The following is a 19863-nucleotide window of genomic DNA, read 5'->3' as shown; positions in this document are numbered from 1 at the left end:
CTGTCAGAATGTCCAGTGGGTGGAGGAAACAAATGGGATGTAATGGAGTGCCTACATGACTTGTATGCTGGAGTCATCTGTCAGCGTGAGTACAAAGCCTTTTACAGAATATTTAACTACATATCATGTGTTCAGAGTTGACATGTTATTTTCTTGTCTGTCTTATCAGCCAGAACCAGGCTGGTGGGTGGCATCAACTCTTGTTCTGGACGGGTGGAGGTTCTTTACAATGGAACATGGGGAACCGTGTGTGATGATGACTGGGATCTGTCTCAAGCTGCAGTGGTGTGTAGAGAGGTGGGCTGTGGGGGTGTTATTGAGGCAAAGAGTTTTTCTTATTTTGGACAAGTTTCAGGACAAATATGGATGGATGGTGTATACTGTTTTGGAAATGAGTATGCATTGAGCAAATGTGAACACTATGAATGGGGAGTAAATGACTGCGATCATTCAGAGGATGTTGGAGTCGTCTGTCAGCGTAAGTGAACTGCTGAAAGAAGGCTTTTTATAAAAGCTTGTTTCTGCCATGGACTACAAACGGCAAGATGTTGTCTCACAAGTCAGATTTTTTTTCCTGCAATTCTGAGGGAAAAGAATTACGAGATAGAAACCGCAGTTCTAAGAAAAAAATAATTGTTAGATTTTAGAAAAAAGAATTGTGGGATTTCAATTCAGAATTTAGATAAAAAAATAAGGTCAGAATCTTTTCTATAATTACAACTTGATACTAATACTCACTAATCTGAAAATAAAAAAATCTAAATTGTGAGATATAAACTCAGAATTAAAAGAAAAAGTACAGAATAAAAAAGTCTAAAAGTTGCAATTATCTTATGTTTTTTGTAATTCCGTGGCAGAAATTAACTTCTTATATTTTTTTGTAAACAACAATCAATATGATTGTAATGGCATGCCACTTCTTTTGTTTTCTCCTGCATGGCGATCAGCTGTTTTAAGGCTGGCAGAAGGCATTGATGCTTGTTCTGGAAGAGTGGAGGTTTTCCACAATGGACAATGGGGAACCGTGTGTGATGATGACTGGGGTGTATCAGATGGAGCAGTGGTATGTAAAGAGATGGGCTGTGGGAACATTAAAGTAATAACATTTGGTGCTTATTTTGGAGCTACATCAGGACAAGTATGGATGAACAATGTGAACTGCACTGGAGAAGAGGCAGCTTTGAGCACCTGTGCGTTTCAGGGATGGAGAACTCAATGTTCTTTTGCCAGTCATGCCGGAGTCATGTGTGGCCGTGAGTTGCAAATTGTCAATTCAAGTTAAAATGAAAGATCTTTATATAAACATCCGAAAAGCTCTTATAAGTGGTAATATATGATGCTTGTTTTGTAATTTGCTTATCTTGCATGCTTGAAAAAACTGCCTAAAATATAAACTAAAATAATATTATTTTATGTAATGCATTTGCATTGCATTACAGATTAAATGGAATATATATACATATTCATCAATAAAAACATCAATGCACATTTTCAGATGCACTGATATGTATGCTAAAAGAAAGACATGAAAAGGTTATTATTTTATTAGTTTTTTATAAAAGTGTGCTTGCATATAATATTTCCAAAGCACTGTTCACAAAAGTAATGACAGTAAGCATTATACAATGTATATATATAGTAAAAGACATACTGTATCTTTTAATTTTTGCTAAATATTTCATAGTTTTTTCATGTTTTTGTTCTTTTCATTGGTGTGGTTATAAGTCCCTGTCAGGCTGGTTCATGGTAATAGTCTTTGTTCTGGACGAGTGGAGGTTCTTCATGACGGTCAGTGGGGAACCGTGTCAGATGATGGCTGGAATCTAACAGACGCTGCAGTGGTTTGCAGAGAACTGGGCTGTGGAGATGTTATAGAGGTGAAAGGTGGTGCTTATTTTGGACAGGGATCTGGTCCAGTATGGATGGATTCTGTTGATTGTTCTGGAAATGAGTCTTCACTAATAGAGTGTAACATAGATCACTGGCAGCACTACAGCCTTGATCACCTGCATGATGCTGGAGTCATTTGTAGTGGTGAGTGCCAATCAAATGTATAAAAATAACAGTTTATATAATATAAGTGTGTGTAATGTCTATATTTATTATTTCCATGTATAGATTTATATTAACATAATTTATATTATATATAAATATAACTCTTATACAAACATTACACATTTTCTTAAATATATACATACGTGTGTGTGTGTGTGTATGTTGATATATACATAATAAATATACACAGTACACATATATTATGTAAACAAAAGCATTTAATGTGGATGTGATTAATCATTTGACAGCACTAATTTTAAAATATTTAAAAACGTAATATATATTAAAAACATAAAATAATATATATCGAATTATTGTAATGATTTATATAGATTATATAAATATGTAATTGTTCATCTTCCACACTGCTCTTTAGAGTCCTTTTCCACATCTGGAGAGCCTGTCCAGCGCTCAGATACAAGAGTTAGGGTCCTGTTGAGGATTGAGGTGCAGACCGACCCCATGTTTGACCCAAATGATCCCAGGACCATGAGTAAACTCTCAGAGGAGGTCAGCAGTGGCAGGAGTAACGACAAGCTGCATTTTTCTGCAAACATCTTCTGGCTGATGGTATTACTATTGATTCTCTGTGTTTACATTCATTTGAATCTCATAGATTGAGAAGAAGCTGTACATTAGCAGACCGTTCTCTCTGACTTGGAAAACTCAAAAAGATGGAGAAGTCTTCCAGGAAGTTTCCCAGAAAAAAAAGCCAGCAAGAAAATGTAACTGACATACTGAATAATTTATTTTTGTTTTAATGAAATTGTAATTTTAATGAGATTAAAACTGTTAAACATGTAAATGAATTCCCTATTAAATAAATAAAATGTAATACCATAATATTTTAATATATAATGCATACACTTAATTATTTTTAGCACAAATTTCTTACAGTGTAGTTGAATGTGTCCTATTCACTCAAGCTATGTAATTAGCAATATTAAACAAGCAATGAAGTCATTAAAATATCAAAGGATGTCAGTGTTATGCTCTGTATATTTTTTTATAATCATGTTGTGTTGTTTTGAGATGAATTAGTTGTCATTTGTTTGTAACCAAAAGCCATCTTTTAGGCAAATTGCAAAAGGGAAAATTTACATTTGGTACATTATCTTGTCCACATAACCAGTGCTTGGTAATGCTCTTCGCACACTTTCTTACGACCAACATATAAAATATAATTACCATTTTTACCATATTTATACCAATTACCATATTTTAGATTGTTCTAAAGTTTTGTCCTTTTCTAGAGGGACACAGTTTTGAACCAAAAATAAATTAAATGCTTTATTTTGGCTTGGGCAGATAAAAATGTGTAATAAAAATAAGTGTGTTAATGTAATACTGATGTATTGCTGTATAATGTATTGTGATTTTTTTACTCAGCTTAGTGATCTAAGATATTATTTCTGCTAAAATGCGAAATTTTTATATTGTCACAGTAACTTTTTTTTCGTCGCTAAAAATGATTTTCCTTTTAATGCGCATCACTTCCTCTCCGCTCCACAAGGCGGCGCACCCGGGCTTTCATTCAGCTTGACTTCCTCGGCTGCTTGATGACGGGCACAGCAGCGACAACACGAGCTGCTCCTGCAGATTATTTTGGTGTTAAAATGTCTTTTTAACAGCACATATTTCAGCTCAATTGCATACAAAACTGAAACGAAGTCACCTGTGAGTACCTTTATATAATACTTTGAAAGTCTGTGATTGTTTCTATGTGTGTGTGTGCGCAAGATATGCCTTAAGGGTGATTTTTGATTAGGTCTTTACCCCAGGTGATTTTAGTAGGTTTGTTATTGGACAGCTAGCAATGTGTTCACACACACTGTTTTGTAAGAGTTTATCACAACCTTCCATGAAGTTTTTTTCCTGCTCAACCGGTCAGAACTTCAGAATATCAAATGAATCAGTTGCTGCATGAACTTTATCATCTTAAATTGCAATTTATTTATTTTGACATTGAATAACACTGAATCGTGCAGTTTGTGTCTCTTAAAAGTGTAGTCCAGCTGTAAGCAATAGCAAAGACTGCCGAACTTTGTCAGTAGTCTAAATAAATCCGGAGTGTTAAGAGTTAGATTGTTATCTATGATTTAGTGTTTCTAAACTGCCTTACAAGTCAGTTTAGAGACAGCATTGATGCATTGATATTATAAATCGTTTTGAATCGCAGTGTGTGCAAACTGGGGAGAAAACCGGATTAAACTCAAAGATTATTCAAGGAACAGCATTGCTTAATATACACTCTGCAATATTTTTATGCAGTTTAGGAATTTGATTTATCTTCTTAATGTATTTTTATATTTTTAGTCATGCAATAAGTCTATGTATAATAATATGTTTATTTCTGTCTTGACTGAACAGAACAAGCGCTGATCTGAAGATTGTAAAGCTGTGCTGGTGGACAGGTGATGTATCTACTGTGTGAATGTGTTGTAGTAGTAAAGTAGTAGTAGTAGTAGTAAAGTGTAGTAGTGTTTTGTTTTTCAAGGGCCTCTCCTTGATGGTAACCTAAGTAGATGAGGAAGGGACGAGGGACCGAGATATGCCTTAAAGCAGGGATGTGAAAGCCCTGCAGAGTTTAGATGCAACCCTAATTAAACACACCTGATCCAGCTAATCAAGTACCACACACACACACACACACACACACACACGTACACACGTGTTTTAGCAGGGTTCAATCTAAACTCTGCAGGGCTCCGGTTTGACATCCCTGCTTTAAGGCATATCTTGCACAGAAAAATCTCAGTCCTCGTCCCTCTCTCACCTACTAAAGGATGAATTTTGATTAGGTGTTTAGCACAGATGATGTAGGTTTGTTATTGGACAGCTAGCAATGTGTTCTCACACACACACACACTTACAAAACAAAGTGTGAAAAAGCATAACCATATTCACTGACTTTTATTTGTGTTTAGTTACTTTATATATACAGTTAGTTATAGTGTGTTTCTGTAATATTAAAACAGTTGATCTTCTCTTCTTCCAGACCGTCCAAACACATAACCGCTGCTGGCCGTGACTCCGGAAGCTCCAGGGGGAGACTGTAACTGTCTCCCCCTTCTTCAGGCGCTGCTTCACACACTGTCCCTCCTCACACACACACACACACTCCAGCATTCACCCGTAACGCAGAGACCTGGCCGGGATTGAACCAGCAACCTCTGAACCGTGAGGCGGTGCTCTTACCAGTGAGCCACAGGTCTCTTGTTGAAGAACGTGAAGGAACTTATATTTGACTGTTGATTCAATACTGAGTTCTCAATAAAGATATTTGAGTGACTTTAATTTAAAGCTGATTTAAGCGACTGTGGGGTTCGAAGCAGGACTTCTGGGTTTGGGGTTAAACGCTTTAACCACTGAGCCACAGTGAATATTGTGTTATAGTTTGACATTTGAGTCGTTGTAGGATGAGATCAACTTAAAGCAAGCAATAGCTGGGTTTGAACTCAGATCTTCTGGATCAAAGCACACAGCTTTAACACATGAGCTACTGAGTCTGGAGATCTGAAGCACGTCTCTCACACTTGAGATCGAGATCTTTAACCACTGAGGTTTAGGCTGAATGAAAAACATTCAGTACAACTGTGGGATTTGAACACAAACACACTGCAGCTCCATGAATCAAACACTCAGGTTTAACAGCAGGGCTTGAACCTGGACTTCTGTGTTTGGGGTTGAGTGCTTTAACCACTGAGCCACAGCGAATCTTACATTACATCTTCTGGATTGAAGCACAAACCTTTAACACATGAGCTACTGAGTCTGAAGATCTGAAAGCAGCTGAATGAAAAACATTTAGTACAACTATGGGATTTGAACACAATCACACTACAGCTCCATGAAGCTCAATGAACACTCATTTCTAACCACTGTGCTATCAGTAGATTTCCAGGGATCTCCTATGGTAAAGTAAAATGGAACAACAGCAATAATAATTTTTATTATTAATTATTATTATTAGATTTGTACCAACTGATCGCCCTTCTGTGGTGATCTGAGTGAATGACATTGACTCGAGTTACATTTACATTACATTAGTTACACTTATTTATTGGCAGTAATTTTTTTAAATTGTTTTTATATTGTTTTTAAATGCATATATGTTAAAATAGATTTAAAAAAATAATATTACCTTTTAAAAATATAGTATTTTAATTAATTTCTATTAAATAAATAGTATTTTGAGGCAATAATATATTTTGAATTGATTTAATATATGGAACAAAAATATATTAAAAAGGTTAAGTGAATTGAATTACAATACGTTTTTTTCTATTACTATCCTCGAGTCAAATACAAATCTTGTAACATATCATTTAGCATAGATTGCTTAATAAATGACTGATTATTATATTTAACAACAAACCATATGACAAACTGTTATTTTATACGAAGAAATATGGTCATGAATCTTTCATTGTTTTTTAAACATCCAACTCAAAAGAACTTTGTCGCCCTCCTGTGGTGAAGTTTGTGAATTACACCTCTGCTATTTAATGGGGTTACAACTCGAGCTGGGCATTTATTTATTTTAATATATTTCTTTAATATGCTTTAATAAATTGTTAATTACCATGTGATTTACTAGATGTTTATTACATTACTAAACAATCTCTTTTGATTAGCAGAAAAATATTCTTGTAAATTGCAAAATATCAGTCAGCGAAACGCAAATTAACGCCCTCCAGTGGTGAAATATGGGAATTAAATCAGAGCTACTATCATAGAGGGAGACGCTCATCTTCAACTAAAAATGCGTAAATCAACGAAGAAGACGAGCCGGAACATCATTAATTAACTGACAATTTATTTACTGTTAATTTTCAACCCGTTTTTCGCGACATATTTAGGGTTAAATTAGTATCAAGCAAATCGCTACGACAAGAGTATTATGACAATAATAGGGGGCCTATACTGTACTCTTATCTCTTCTAAGATAGGCCTACAGTTTTTTAGCTGTTGTTTTCCCTCCTGAGAATTATTATGGTATTGGTAGATTTCAAGTGATCTCCTGTGGTAAATTAAAATAGAATAACAACAACAATAATAACAATTATTTATTATTATTATTATTTTGGAAGCGTTAACATTATCCAAATTATTGTTGACAACAAATAAATATATTTTTAAAAAAGAAGAAAAAAGTCATTTCATTTTGTCTTTTAGAAAAATAGTATTTGTAACTCAAAATTCTAAAATATATTATATTGTATTATAACATTTAATCAAGATTGTTTAATGAATTATTGATTATTATATTTAGTAACAAAAAACATGGCAAACATTTATTTTATACGAAGAAATGAATCTTTCATTGCATTTTTTACACATTTTACAAAAGAACTTTGTCGCCCTCCTGTGGTGAATCTTGTGGATTACACCCCTGCTATTTATTGCTGTTACAACTCGAGCCGTAGTTGGGTATTCATTTTGTACATTAATTTCATATAATTTAATAAAGAGTTAATTAACATGTTATTTAAATTTGCTAAAATAAACTCTTTTGATTAGGAGAAAAAAATTGTCATATCTGTAAACTTCAAATAGGCGAAACGCAACTCGGTTACAACTCGAGCCGTAGTTGGGCATTCGCTTTCTTTATACATTAATTTAATATAATTTAATAAATCACGAGTTGTTGATTACATTTGCTAAATCAGCTATTTTAATTAGTAAAACATTTTTCTTAGATCTGTAAATTGCAAAAAAGCAAAACGCAAATTACCGCCCTCCAGTGGTGAAATGTGGGAATTAAACCAGAGCTCCTAACATAGAGGGAGACGTCCAGCATTAGCTAAAATGCAGAATGTGTAAATCAACCCTATCATTAATAATCTGACAATTTATTTACTGATAATTTTCAATACGTTTACATGACATACTCAGTTGTCAATTAATGTCAAGGAAATCACCACGACAAGGGCATTATGACATAATAAGGGGGCTATACTGTACTTTCATCTCTTCTTAGATAGGGCTACAGTTTTCCATCCTGACTGTTATTATGTTAAAGGTAGATTTCAAGTGATGTAGGGTGGCAAATTCAAATGAAACAACAATAATAATTATTATTGAAAATTATTATTTTTATATTTGTACCAACTATCGCCCTTCTGTGGCGATCTAAGATTGACTCGAGTTACAGCAGTATTTGAAAAAAGTCACATTAAAATTATTTTGGAAGGGTCGATATTACCTAAATTAGTACTGGTAACCAATTAGTATGATTATTTTTAATAATTATATGCAAGAAAAATATTATTAAATATTTTTATAATAGCTTGATAAGCTTATTAAATGATTATTATAGATTGATAATTACAGCAACAAACCATATGACAATCATTTATTTTATACGAAGAATAAATTTTTCAACTTTCATTGTTTTATTTAAACATCCGACTCAATAGAACGTCTACGCCCTCCTGTGGTGAATTATGTGAATTACACCACTGTTATTTATTTCAGATTTCAACTCGAGCCGTAGTTGGACATTCATTTTTTAAATATTAATTTAATATCATTTAATAAATTACAAGGTGTTGGTTGCATTGGCTAAATCGGTTATTTTAATTAGTAGAAAACATTTCTTAGATCTGTAAATTGCAAAATGGCAGACAGCTAAACGCTAATTATGTGTGAATTACATCAGAGATCCTATCAAAAAGAGAGACCCCCAACTTTTGTTAAATTGAGTAATAGGTGACTGTAATAGGTGACTGAGTTATAGGTGACTGAATACGCTCTATAAACCGTTTTTGCGAAATTAACTCGGCACAACATAACTTCACTGCCTGAGGTCTAATTCTGAACACGTTTGCAACGACGCTACGACACGCCAAGGCTTAGTTAAATAGGTAAACTGTACCTCTTTAGTTCGTTCCCGATTATCCTAGTAGTTTTCGCTGTTTTTCGGCTGTTTTAATTATTGTACAAACACGTACGCATCCAGTTTAAACTCTTTTCCGTTTACTTGTTTTTCACGTGGGAACCGTTACTTTTCTCAGCGCATTGGCAGGATGGACCAATCACAGTTATTTGTAAAATCTACATATACAATTTCCTGTATAATATAATAATTTTACTATTAATAATTTAAATTTGAGAAAAACTAAAATATATGTCAGCGTGTTTGCCAGATATAAGTCCTTCTAATTAACAGATTTAAATAATACGTTTTAGTTTACAAATGTATTCAATAAAGCATTGAAGCAAAATACATTATATCTTAAACTAAAAATATATTTATTTATTTATTGGTTATTATTTCATTTACCTTTTTTATTCTAGTTACTAGAATATTAAGGTTCCTATTCCTCAGTTAACATCACTCCAAAGCCTGTATTATCTGAGATCAAGTTATTCTCTAAAGTACTGAGACAATGCAGGTTCATGCGGACGGTTAAAAAAAAGAAAAAGATTCTGGTCTGACCTGAAAAGCAAGTTGGCAGATAAGTCCCATGCAAAATGTCCCATGGCCTGTCACTAGGACAACCCTAGATAAACAATAGCACACAACAAAGACCTCATAAACGAGGAGCACATTGGAGAGGAAACGTCAGTTTCTGGACAGAATTTCAGTGAAACTGATTGCAAAATGAGTTTAAAATGTAGGAAAGCTTTACCTTACATGCATCGATAAGGGTTAGTTCACAGTTTTTTTTTTAAACACGTGTATGCAAGCGGCTAACTACTGTGTGAGAAAGGGGCACTGAATAATGGTAAGAACTTTTTAATCTTCTATTCACTTTTCATTTTCATAAAAGACAAAAAGAGAAATCTGAGTATTTCTTGCATTCATACGCTTTACAGCCTTCACGTACCAAAAAGTCAAGATCTCAAAGTTCCAAGTCTGCAGCAAAGAGCAAAAGAAAGGGCTCTTCCAAGAAAAGGTCTGCCAGTGCCAAATCTACAAAGACAGATGTGGATATTCTGAGTCCAGCTGCTATGGAGAACGTCTACTATATCTCCCATAATGCAGTGGACTGCTTGGAGTTCAGAGGATTTGGTTGGACTGGAGCCACCAAGAAGAAAGCTAAAAAAGGCAAAAAACAAAAGAGCAAAAAATGAAACCTAGATTTTGCCAATTAAACCTAAATATGATCACTTGTCTTTAATCGATTATTTATTTAATTTAGATAAAGGAACACTTTTTTTTCCCCTAGTCATATCAGCCTGGAAATCCACAACTTTTCATTTTCTTCCGGTCTTAGTACACAATGTAACTACAGAAGAGTCAAGTTTTAAATAGGAAAAATATCAAAAGTCTTTGGTCGTTTTTAATGAGATGCTTCTGGTCTAATTGAATTCAATGATCTGTGCTAAGCTATGCTAAAAGTGCTATATTTTTTCAAAAAAAGTGGAGTGTTCCTTTAGGATGGATCCAAGTTCTCTCACCGAATGTAAAGTTTTATTAACTGTAGCATTTTTTATTTTGTTTACAAACGTTACATTTATATCAGCTGACTCTTTATTTTTGGTTTATTTATCCTATCATATAAAACTTGTTATGAAGTCACTCAGTAAAATGGCAATTGCTTCAGGTTGTATTTCCGAGACTGTGTAAAAGGTGTTAAACTAAATTGAAGGATTTTGACATTTAAAAAGAAATTCTGATTTTGGGATGCCACTGCACTCCAAAAACACCAGAGGGCAGAGCACACCATGGGTTATGCTTAATGCTTTGTCACATAAAACCTCAGGTTCTCTTCAAATAAATAAATAAATAAATAAATATTCACCATTATTCATTCAATTAGTTATGAACTTTATTGGTAATTTACTACAGTAGGTGTTATTTTCCCGTACGTATACATAAAATAAGCCACATAAAACATAACAAGAATGCCAGAAGCTTACAAGTAAGTTCAAAAAGTCAAATGAACATTAGTTGAAACATCAAAGAAAGAAATTAAAAGCAGCCTCTAGTGCTATTCATCGCTCCACTCAACATATGCATGACCTGTAACAGTTGAGAATGCTTGACTAAAGCTGGGCTTTGTTAGAAGTTTATCAGAGCGATTTTCCAAACATGTACACGCACAAACACACCTTTACAAACACAGATAAATACAGAGCAGAAGACAGGCTGCAGCGAGAACGGCAGCTCATACAATGTCTCGGGTTCTTCGGATGGCGCAGCACAACAGCATACTGAAGATCATGCCGAAGATCTGCCCAAGAAAGAGACGCGGTTAATATCTGACAGCAGAGCGACCCAAGGAGAAACACTCGGCTATAAAAATGCACTCCTCACCATGACCACACCAATGCCAATCCCAACTCCTCCAATCACGTGAAGCCTAGAAGTGAAGACATCCTTAATAGCATCTGGGCAGTTCTAGTGTAAAAAAACAAGAGGTAAAAATGGTACATGGTTACTGACATGGTATACTTTTAACTGAAGAGGCTTAAAACATTCATTACTATTATTAATTAAATTTTTACCACTGTGACCAAGACTTCCAGGCCCTCCTTTTTGGGACAGGTTTCAGTTGCTCCATCGAAAATTGTTCCTGACGTTCCACAGCACTTCAACTAAACAAAAACAGACAGAATATTTACAGATGGATTAAAGTTAATCTGTTTTTCTTTCCATGTTGTGGTTTAAATGAAACATAAAATTGAACACTTACACCATACTGAATGGCCCGCAGAGTTTCTCTCAGTGCTTCCTGTTTAGTATCCTTGTAGGTGTTGAACGTCTGCGTGTAGAACTGCTGGAGGTCTGTCACGATCTGAGGAGGACGAGAGAGAGAAAAATCAATGCTTTAAAAGAGAATTAACTTTACGTTAATGGATGAAAACTGAATTGAACTGGATAATGACATTGTCTTTAGTAAAGCTCTCTTTGAAAATTTTTCGTTTTGATGGACTTTTGATCAATGTTGAACTGTACAGCTACAGTATGGTCTACTTTAGAGCTGCTTTATAAATTGTGTTTCACGAGTGAGGGACTTTGTAACACAGACACTGCCATCCAATAAACTGACTGAGAGACAACGATCTTCTCTAAAGTCTCTCTAAACTGAAATTAAAGTCATTTTATTGTTGGTGAAATTTTACAACACTGCTTTTTATTTCTGTCAAGCTTATTTGAGACAATCTGTACTGCATAAAGCTCTATATAAATAAATGCGACACGACTTTCAGTCACCCACCTTGTCCTGATTGGACAATCCCCAGATTCCAGCAGCCACCTCTGCTGCAAAAATGATGAGCAGGAACATAAAGAACTGGAGAGAGTAAAAAAAGTCATAAGAAATAACCAAGATTGTAATTTCTCGGCAAAGACAAAAAAAAGACAAAGTAAATCATGAATATGGGTCAAAGCCACATGATAACCAACCACCAAAAAAAACTACACTGGAATCGATGATAAACCTTTAAAATAATTGTAACAAAAAAGTTTTAAAATGTTCTTCACATGAACAAATACATTATTTGATGAAGTATTGACCGACAGGTCCTGTTAGGAACCCAAAATAGTTCCTCTATTGCATGATGGCAAAAACCTTTATTTTTAACAGTGCAACTGCATCAGTAATACTAATGTCAAACAAAATCTGTTTGTTTTGTGCTGTAGAAGAATATCGGAGGACTCACCAGTCCCAGCATGCAAGCTGATTCTCTGATTGCACCACAGCAGCCGAGAAACCCAACCACCATCATGATGGCACCTGCCACAATGAGGATATAGACCCCTATGGATAGAGATAGAGAGAATTTATTATTGCTCTATACCATTACATTTGTTTTACCATTTGGAAAAAAAAGAAATTAATGGTTGTAATAAATAAATCTACCAAAAAACATCAATGTGTAAATGATAGCTTAATTTCCTTCAGCTACTTTATCAGAATAAACTATGCAAAGCAAGATATGCAAAACAAGATTCCACGCAAATGGACTTTGCTGTATCCACAGAAACAATGAAACAACACCCCACCGCACTCTTAAACAGAGCGTTTTATTATTGGAATCCATGGCTCTATTAAGAACCTTCAATTTTAGTAAAAAAAAAAAAAAAAAAGTTATTTTAAGAACAGTTAATTTAAAAGGTTCTTTGGGGAAGCAAAAACATTTCTGCTAAAACCACTTCTGTAATGTTTTTTTTTTTTTTAAAAGAATGTAGACTTTTCTGTCTATCAGTAGGATGTTTGGCATTGCAGGACGCCCAGCTGTCACTCAAAGCACTTTCAAAACAGACACTTGGACGCTTGCCTACTGAATCTATCATGTTTCTGGATCAATAGGGGTGAGAATTCTTCTGATAAATCTTGAGAAAGGAAAATTAACCAGGCAACAAAAGGAGGTGGTAAGGAAGCAAACAATGTGGGTTCTGTTAGCAAAGAGGAGAAAGGCAGCTCTGTAAGGGATGATGGGAAGGGGCAGAGAGCTGGCATCGTGTGGGCCAAAGACAGCCTCCTCCAAAACAGCACTGCCATTATAACTTGAAAAACCTGCCTCTTAAAAAACAAACGCGTAGACTGGAACCCAACATCCCTGTCACTATATTTAGGCAGCTTCCATCCTTCAAAAACTGCTGGGTATCATATCAGGGGGTTGGTTTTAAGTAAATTTTGCTAGTGTTCTTCTAAAATAAGGAATTTAGTCTTTGTGCCTGTCATAAAACAAACACCGCTTTGAATAATAGATAAGTGCTCTGAATTTTACATGTTTTTGTAGTGGTCAAGCTGTGTGTGTGTGTCACTTTAAGAACAGGATTTTTAAGGACTTAAAAGAACAACATGGCTGTATTTATATGATCCTAAAAATTATTAAACAGCAAATTAGAATGATTTCTGAAAAATCGTAAGACACTGAATGCTTGATGATGCTGATGCATTTTAATATATATATATATTCAGAAACCTGAAAACGGTTCTTTTAAATTATAATCATTTTACACAATGTTACTTTATTTTTGGTTAAACAAATAAATGGTAAGAACGAGACATTCACTTATTACAAACTTTTGACATGTCCTGATTCACCTTTCATTTGCTTCATGTTGAATCAAAGTGTTCATGAGACAACATTCACATGACAGATGGTCTGGTGACTGGAAATAGGTGTGGCTGGTTTCCATGACCACCATTATGACCTCATACCCAAACATCAACTTACAAAACCTGATCATGTAGGTGATAAAAGGAATTATAAGCAATCACTGAAAAGTTATTAAGGACTGAGCAAAGGTAACCTAAAAAGCCAGTCCAAATTCACCTGTGAGGAACACTGATGGGGCATTTTCTCCAGTGAAGAGTCCTTTAGTTCTTTCATCAAATCGCAGCCAGAGACCCACAGCTAAAACTCCTGTACCTGCGAGCTGAGGAAATAAACAAAAGATTTTGTAAATCTGTGGATTTGTTTAGTTTGAGCTACAGTGACAACAGTGGCAAAATGATCAACCAAATAGAGGAAATACAGCTGCAGGCCAAGCATGGAATTATTTATGAAGGGAGAGTGTACAGGAAGTCAGGGCCAAAACGTAGCATTTCAGTGCTAAGAAGTCAGGCACTTCAACAAAAAGCTGACCTACTAGATAATCGTGCTAGAGTTGTGCAAAAATATGCTGAACGAACTCTAATTTGTTTTGACCAACTCCAGAAATTCCCAGGACACTCTAATGTGGTTTCCATGAATGAGTAACACGTACTAGATTATAATCGTTCTTGCTCCTACACATTCTCACAGGCAAAAGTTAATCAACAGCCCACACACAAAATAAAAAACACCTTTAGACTTCATTATAGTCAAAACATCATCTACAGACAGTACATGTTTCATTGTAGTATATGTAAAAAAGCCGGTGTAACTTTTCAATATCATTCAACCTTCTAAGAAGCACAAAGGGTGGATCATTCAGTTTTCTTGGGTGCTTTGACCAATGACGCAATGAATACCAAGAAACAAACCAATCTAGCTAAACCAGATCACACCAAAAGCCCACACATACACACAAGTATCTCTGGCACTTGACAAATTGTGCTGCAATCCTCCAGTTTTTTTCGGTTTTGGAAAACGCAGACACAAATGAGTCACAGTGACTCACTGCCAGGGGTGTGGAGGCTTGTCCCTCAAAGATTCCCAAAGTGATCCCGACTTTTTCCATCCACACACAATGGGAGTCACTGATGGGTGGATTCAGGGTTAGTTTGTTCACTCACCACAAAGCTAACTTAAGGCCAGGCTCAAATACCAAGACCTCTTTGAATTGAATTTAGCATTTTAATTAATGTTTTTGTTGTTTATCGGTTTAAATTGAAGCTAAACCATTTTTCAAACACATTTTCATTCAACAGTAAAAGTAGATGTTCAACAGGCTCACATAAAATGTTGTTAATGGTCACAAGCAACTAACCCCTGCATGTTCTAAAACAGATACTAGATAGAACTGAATGTAGAATTGTACATTTTAGAATTGAAAAATAACCACAGCTTGTTTTTAAAAGGCATGTAAACAAGTATTTATATACAAAATGTTAAGGATTGTGTGTCTCTCAAAGAGCAAAGCTTGACATACACTTCATCAAACATAAAGTAAGCAAAACAACCACAAAGTATGGCATATATACATGCAAATAAAAGCTTTTACACCCTCACGGCATCACATTCAAACCACATTTACATTTCAGTGTGACTATGTTCCCTTTTTACTTCACTTTTTTTACCCATACTGTTGAATCAACATGTGCTCATGTAATGAAGTAAAGACACCTACCCAGAAGATAAAGTTGAACACAAAGAGCAAGTATTTGATACACTGAAGTCCACCCGCTGCCATGGCTAAAAAGTAAGCACAGTTTTGAGGAAAAAACACCCGATACTGAGCACCTGAAACGTGCTTGTTTTCAACCTTAAAAAACTGAGGGAGTGAACAAAAAAAAAAATTCCAGCAGGCCGCACCCTCCTACCTGGCCTTTGTCAGAGGAAATGGAGGAGGGGCAAAACCACTTTTCCATGTCACAGGAAAGTGCAGAGGAAGATTGCAAAAAAAAGGTTTCCCACCACTCTGTCTTGCGGAAAAAAAGAGCTAACACATTTTAGTAGTATATAAATGGAGTATAAAAAATATTAAAGATCCACATGGCACTTTAGTTGCCAAAACTGCATCAACACAAGCTGATCAGGATTAAATTTTCATGTAACACGAGCTGTCCCTGGGGAACACTGGGAAGTCACAACACAGCTATTGTCCCTTTGCTTAACACCTTTTCAATCATAAAGTGAACAGACAGGTTGGTGACAGAGGTCAGGGTGAAGACTGAAGATTACCCAATGAAGCCTGCTGTGTCACACATCATGCACTATTTTTATAAGGCCTACAAATTATCAGCTTTTATTAAAATTGTCCTGAAAACCTGTTGCAGCCTGTACACAATTTTCTACATGCCTTCTGCCCTCTAATTCTTCAATGCTTGAATTTTTATTCTAAATATGTCCAGGTTGTGGTACACATCTTTTTTCTTTTAGGTCTTTATTAATGGTCCTTATGAAGTAAATGTTAAATTAAATTTATTGCTGGTAACATTTCATGATGAACACGTATTAGATTGAAACAATTTGGTTTCCTCGATTATCCATACATTATTATTTTTTTCATTTAGAAAAATCCTGTTAAAATACAAATGATACATCTGGATTCTGTGGAGCATTTTTTGCACATCTCTCCATCATCATGCATTAAATTGCTAAACTATAATTATATATAATCATACTAAAACATTATTGGGATATACAAATGATATTTACATGCACAAGTAGTGTGCTATATTGTGGATATAGCGATCTTGTTAATTTACATACAAGAAATTAGAATTTTATATTTATGCCAATATAAATATCAGGTTCCATATTCTCCTGTATCATACTGTATGGTACATAAACACCTGATGAAATAAATATGATTAGAAAAAACGTAAGACAAATACATTCTTTGCATATTTTGTCTAAAGGTTCAATAAAGTTCCATCAAATAAAATTGCCATTATTTTTATATCAGACTTTATATGGCTTCATTTATAGGATGGATTATTAGGGATGTGGATGCCTAGCAACATGTGTGCAAAACTTTGACGTTACTCTCAATAAGAACAAATTACCATCCTTCTAATAATTTCTGAACATGTTTTATTTACCCGCTGCCCATAACGTCATATTGTGAATCACACTATGGCGAAGTTTTAGCTCATGAATATTATTCAGGACATGCTGACGTTCCTTGGTATCCTTCCTGGAGATTACGCTCACGTAATCTAATTATTAGTCATGAGCCAATTTTTATTTTTTATTTCGAATAACTAGCGAATTGTTTTTTAAGGAATAGGTCAGCTAGCGGTGTGTTATATAAAGAAATTAATTTGCCAACAGATCAAAGCAATTGCGTTCATATGCATGCGCACTTCTCACCCAATCCAGACGCCGTACAGTACGTTACGTAATTAATATTAATAAGTTGTGCCTTCACAATAGTAAGAGACAGCGCTTTTCGAAATAACACAGAGCCAATCAATGACAAATCAATTCAGCAAATCAGATATCAGCCTTTAACGTCGTATATTTTTATGTTAAATAATCAAACAAGTATTTTTAGTGGTTTAAAGTCTAAAAGTCCAGCCTATTGGTTACAGTGTGTCACACAAGTACACTTTTTTCCACAGTAAAAAAACATTTAGGAGTGAACTGTATTAAACTTACCCAAAATATGAAATTAAAGACGAATATTACGTATTTGATGCATTGCTCTGCACTGGACAAACCTGACTTAGCCATCATGTGCATCCAATTTTTAAACAAAATACACAGCAACAGAAGTCTTCTTGTCCTCAGATGTTTAAATTCCCAAAGGTCTGTGTCTGTCCTTGTGTTGCTCGTCCGTGGCTCAATGCTGCTGCCCTCAGGGAAAGTGACTGTTTATAACGGTAAACTCCCACCTCTCATGTGAGAAAGGGAGAAGCTCTGGAGTCACTCACATTCCCTTGTCTTTCTGTCTTTCTCTATTTTTGATGACCACCTTATTTTATGGAAACGATTATAAAGTAATACATTTGTATGTAGTCTGCTAGAGATAAAAAATAAGATAATGGCATTTGGCAAAGAACATGAAAAGGATAATGGCATTTGGGGAAGAACATGATCAAATTGTCCTCTCATGGCCTCTCTGCCTTGTTTTCTGTGCTTGTTTTTAGACTGTGTGGCTCCTTCACAGACTGCAGCACAAGATAGGAGTTGCCTTATCTTGTGACCAGAGTACTAACTTTGCACCTCTTTGTGACATTTCTCATCATGCTAGTGCACCACTAACAAATTAACAGATCTGCAATCATAATATAATCAGTTATTTAATCATGATATTTAATAAAAGCTGATGTTGTTTATGTCGCGAAAAACCTAGATAACATTCTCAGAACTTCCCTCACTTTCTGGCTATGTTCACTCAACATTATGGCAGTAAAATGTATATAATATTCATTCAACGTTATCTGGTTTTTAAAAATTTTCTCAAAATGTTAGCACAAAAACATTACCTGTACATCATGCATGCAATGTTTTTAATGGTTTAGTTTAACGTTGGTCTGCCATTTTTCAAATCTTGGTACTTATAAAAGTAAGGTCATTACAATGTTAGCAAAAAGCTAAAATGGAATGTTTCTGTAACTTTCACTTGACAAAAAAACCAACATAAAACTTTTTAAAACATTTAGTGACTTTCATAATGCTAAATGTTCTTAGAACATACATTTGTTCTAGCTTTTTAAGGATATCTCTATCCTTAAAAAGATGTAGGGTCTATTCAATCATTTTACTTTATACCAGACTATAAATTATACGTTTCTCAAAACCTCACCTCAAATAAGAGCACCGATAGGACACTTTCCTCTCTAAGATATGATCTAATGTATGTTAACAGGATGTCAACATAGCATGACACATCAGCTACTAGTGGTCCAAACACTTAGTCAGTTGAGGTTTCCTTTACAGTTATGTCTAGGTACTAAATTCTCAAGACTCATAGTTTAAGTCATGTTTATTAAAGCATTGCACCCCATGTGTGGCATTTGCAGAAAGCACAGATAATGCAGATAATTAACATGCACTGCTACCTTATGCAATGATTACTCATGGTTGCTTCCACACTGAACATTTTCTGCTCTGTTTACAGAGTCTGTCCTCTGTCTAATTATAGAAGTTCTTTGCTTTGATTGATTTTTCCTAAAGCTGGTGGTGCCGGCTCTGCGGAGAGGCGAGTACAGTGAGGATGACAATTTCACTGCAGATGAATGGAGCCCATTGTCACCGTCAGAGGAACACACTTCTTCATCCCCCAGTGTTGTGACACCCATCCATCTCCCTCTGTGATGCACGTCACCCTTAGCAACCACAAAACAATGACTGTCAATCATATTGCCAGGGACTCAACGGGATATCATATATTTAATATGGAATAAGGTGAAATTATATTTACTTCACAAAGCCCGTCAGCAAGGCAGATGGAATAGAACTAAGTCATAATGTTTTTCATCTCAGCATCCCAGATGCTCATTACATTCAATGGCCTCTGCTCACAAATGGAGGTTTATCATTTAGTTATGAAATTCCAGACAGTTAATTCTGACACAAGACCTTTCACCAGTAATTTCATTTTGAGAGAAGTTACTCGGTGAACAACGTCTGGTTTTGTGAATACAAAAATCTGATTAGTTTTTAAACTGCTATTTCATGCATATTTTTAGTCATTCTCTGGTGTCTAGTGCATGACCCTTCAAACTACTACACACTCTTACTATTTAC

General features: G+C 35.1%; 2 protein-coding genes across 3 annotated transcripts; one reads left to right on the top strand and one right to left on the bottom strand.

Annotated features, from left to right (window-relative positions):
* Positions 1 to 42: 42 nt before the first annotated feature.
* On the top strand, positions 43 to 5352 carry LOC122342802 (scavenger receptor cysteine-rich domain-containing group B protein-like). Its single transcript, XM_043236918.1, has 8 exons — positions 43 to 85; positions 170 to 478; positions 948 to 1253; positions 1726 to 2034; positions 2432 to 2565; positions 2672 to 3732; positions 4426 to 4469; positions 5054 to 5352. Exons 1-6 carry the CDS (start codon positions 43 to 45, stop codon positions 2786 to 2788), a joined length of 1218 nt encoding a protein of 405 aa, XP_043092853.1. The 3' UTR covers positions 2789 to 3732; positions 4426 to 4469; positions 5054 to 5352.
* A 5465-nt stretch (positions 5353 to 10817) lies between these two features.
* cd9b (CD9 molecule b) lies at positions 10818 to 17968 on the bottom strand. Of its 2 annotated transcripts, none has more exons than XM_043237041.1 (8): positions 17770 to 17968; positions 14296 to 14398; positions 12673 to 12770; positions 12228 to 12302; positions 11703 to 11804; positions 11515 to 11604; positions 11324 to 11407; positions 10818 to 11240 (listed from the first exon to the last, which is right to left on the bottom strand). In XM_043237041.1, the coding sequence occupies exons 1-8, from the start codon at positions 17851 to 17853 to the stop codon at positions 11175 to 11177; spliced, it is 702 nt and encodes a 233-aa protein (XP_043092976.1). In that variant the 5' UTR covers positions 17854 to 17968; the 3' UTR covers positions 10818 to 11174. The 2 variants fall into 2 exon arrangements, with proteins under 2 accessions (XP_043092976.1, XP_043092977.1); XM_043237042.1 differs by lacking the exon at positions 17770 to 17968 and adding an exon at positions 15794 to 15953.
* Positions 17969 to 19863: the final 1895 nt, after the last annotated feature.

The sequence above is a fragment of the Puntigrus tetrazona genome, chromosome 4 (genome assembly GCF_018831695.1).
Source record: "Puntigrus tetrazona isolate hp1 chromosome 4, ASM1883169v1, whole genome shotgun sequence".
NCBI classification, from domain to species: Eukaryota; Metazoa; Chordata; class Actinopteri; order Cypriniformes; family Cyprinidae; genus Puntigrus; species Puntigrus tetrazona.
This window is presented reverse-complemented; position numbering and strand designations above follow the sequence as displayed.

What these genes read in the sequence shown, in the direction of transcription:
- LOC122342802 (XM_043236918.1), top strand. Translation starts at nt 43, where the DNA reads ATGGAGTGCCTACATGACTTGTATGCTGGAGTCATCTGTCAGC. An exon ending in TGCCGGAGTCATGTGTGGCC is followed by an intron (nt 1,254 to 1,725) that starts GTGAGTTGCAAA and finishes TGTGGTTATAAG; the next exon opens with TCCCTGTCAGGCTGGTTCAT. An exon ending in TGCTGGAGTCATTTGTAGTG is followed by an intron (nt 2,035 to 2,431) that starts GTGAGTGCCAAT and finishes ACTGCTCTTTAG; the next exon opens with AGTCCTTTTCCACATCTGGA.
- cd9b (XM_043237041.1), bottom strand. Translation starts at nt 17,853, where the DNA reads ATGCACATGATGGCTAAGTCAGGTTTGTCCAGTGCAGAGCAATGCATC. An exon ending in GATTGTCCAATCAGGACAAG is followed by an intron (nt 11,805 to 12,227) that starts GTGGGTGACTGA and finishes CGTCCTCCTCAG; the next exon opens with ATCGTGACAGACCTCCAGCA. An exon ending in TTGGCATTGGTGTGGTCATG is followed by an intron (nt 11,241 to 11,323) that starts GTGAGGAGTGCA and finishes TTTCTTGGGCAG; the next exon opens with ATCTTCGGCATGATCTTCAG.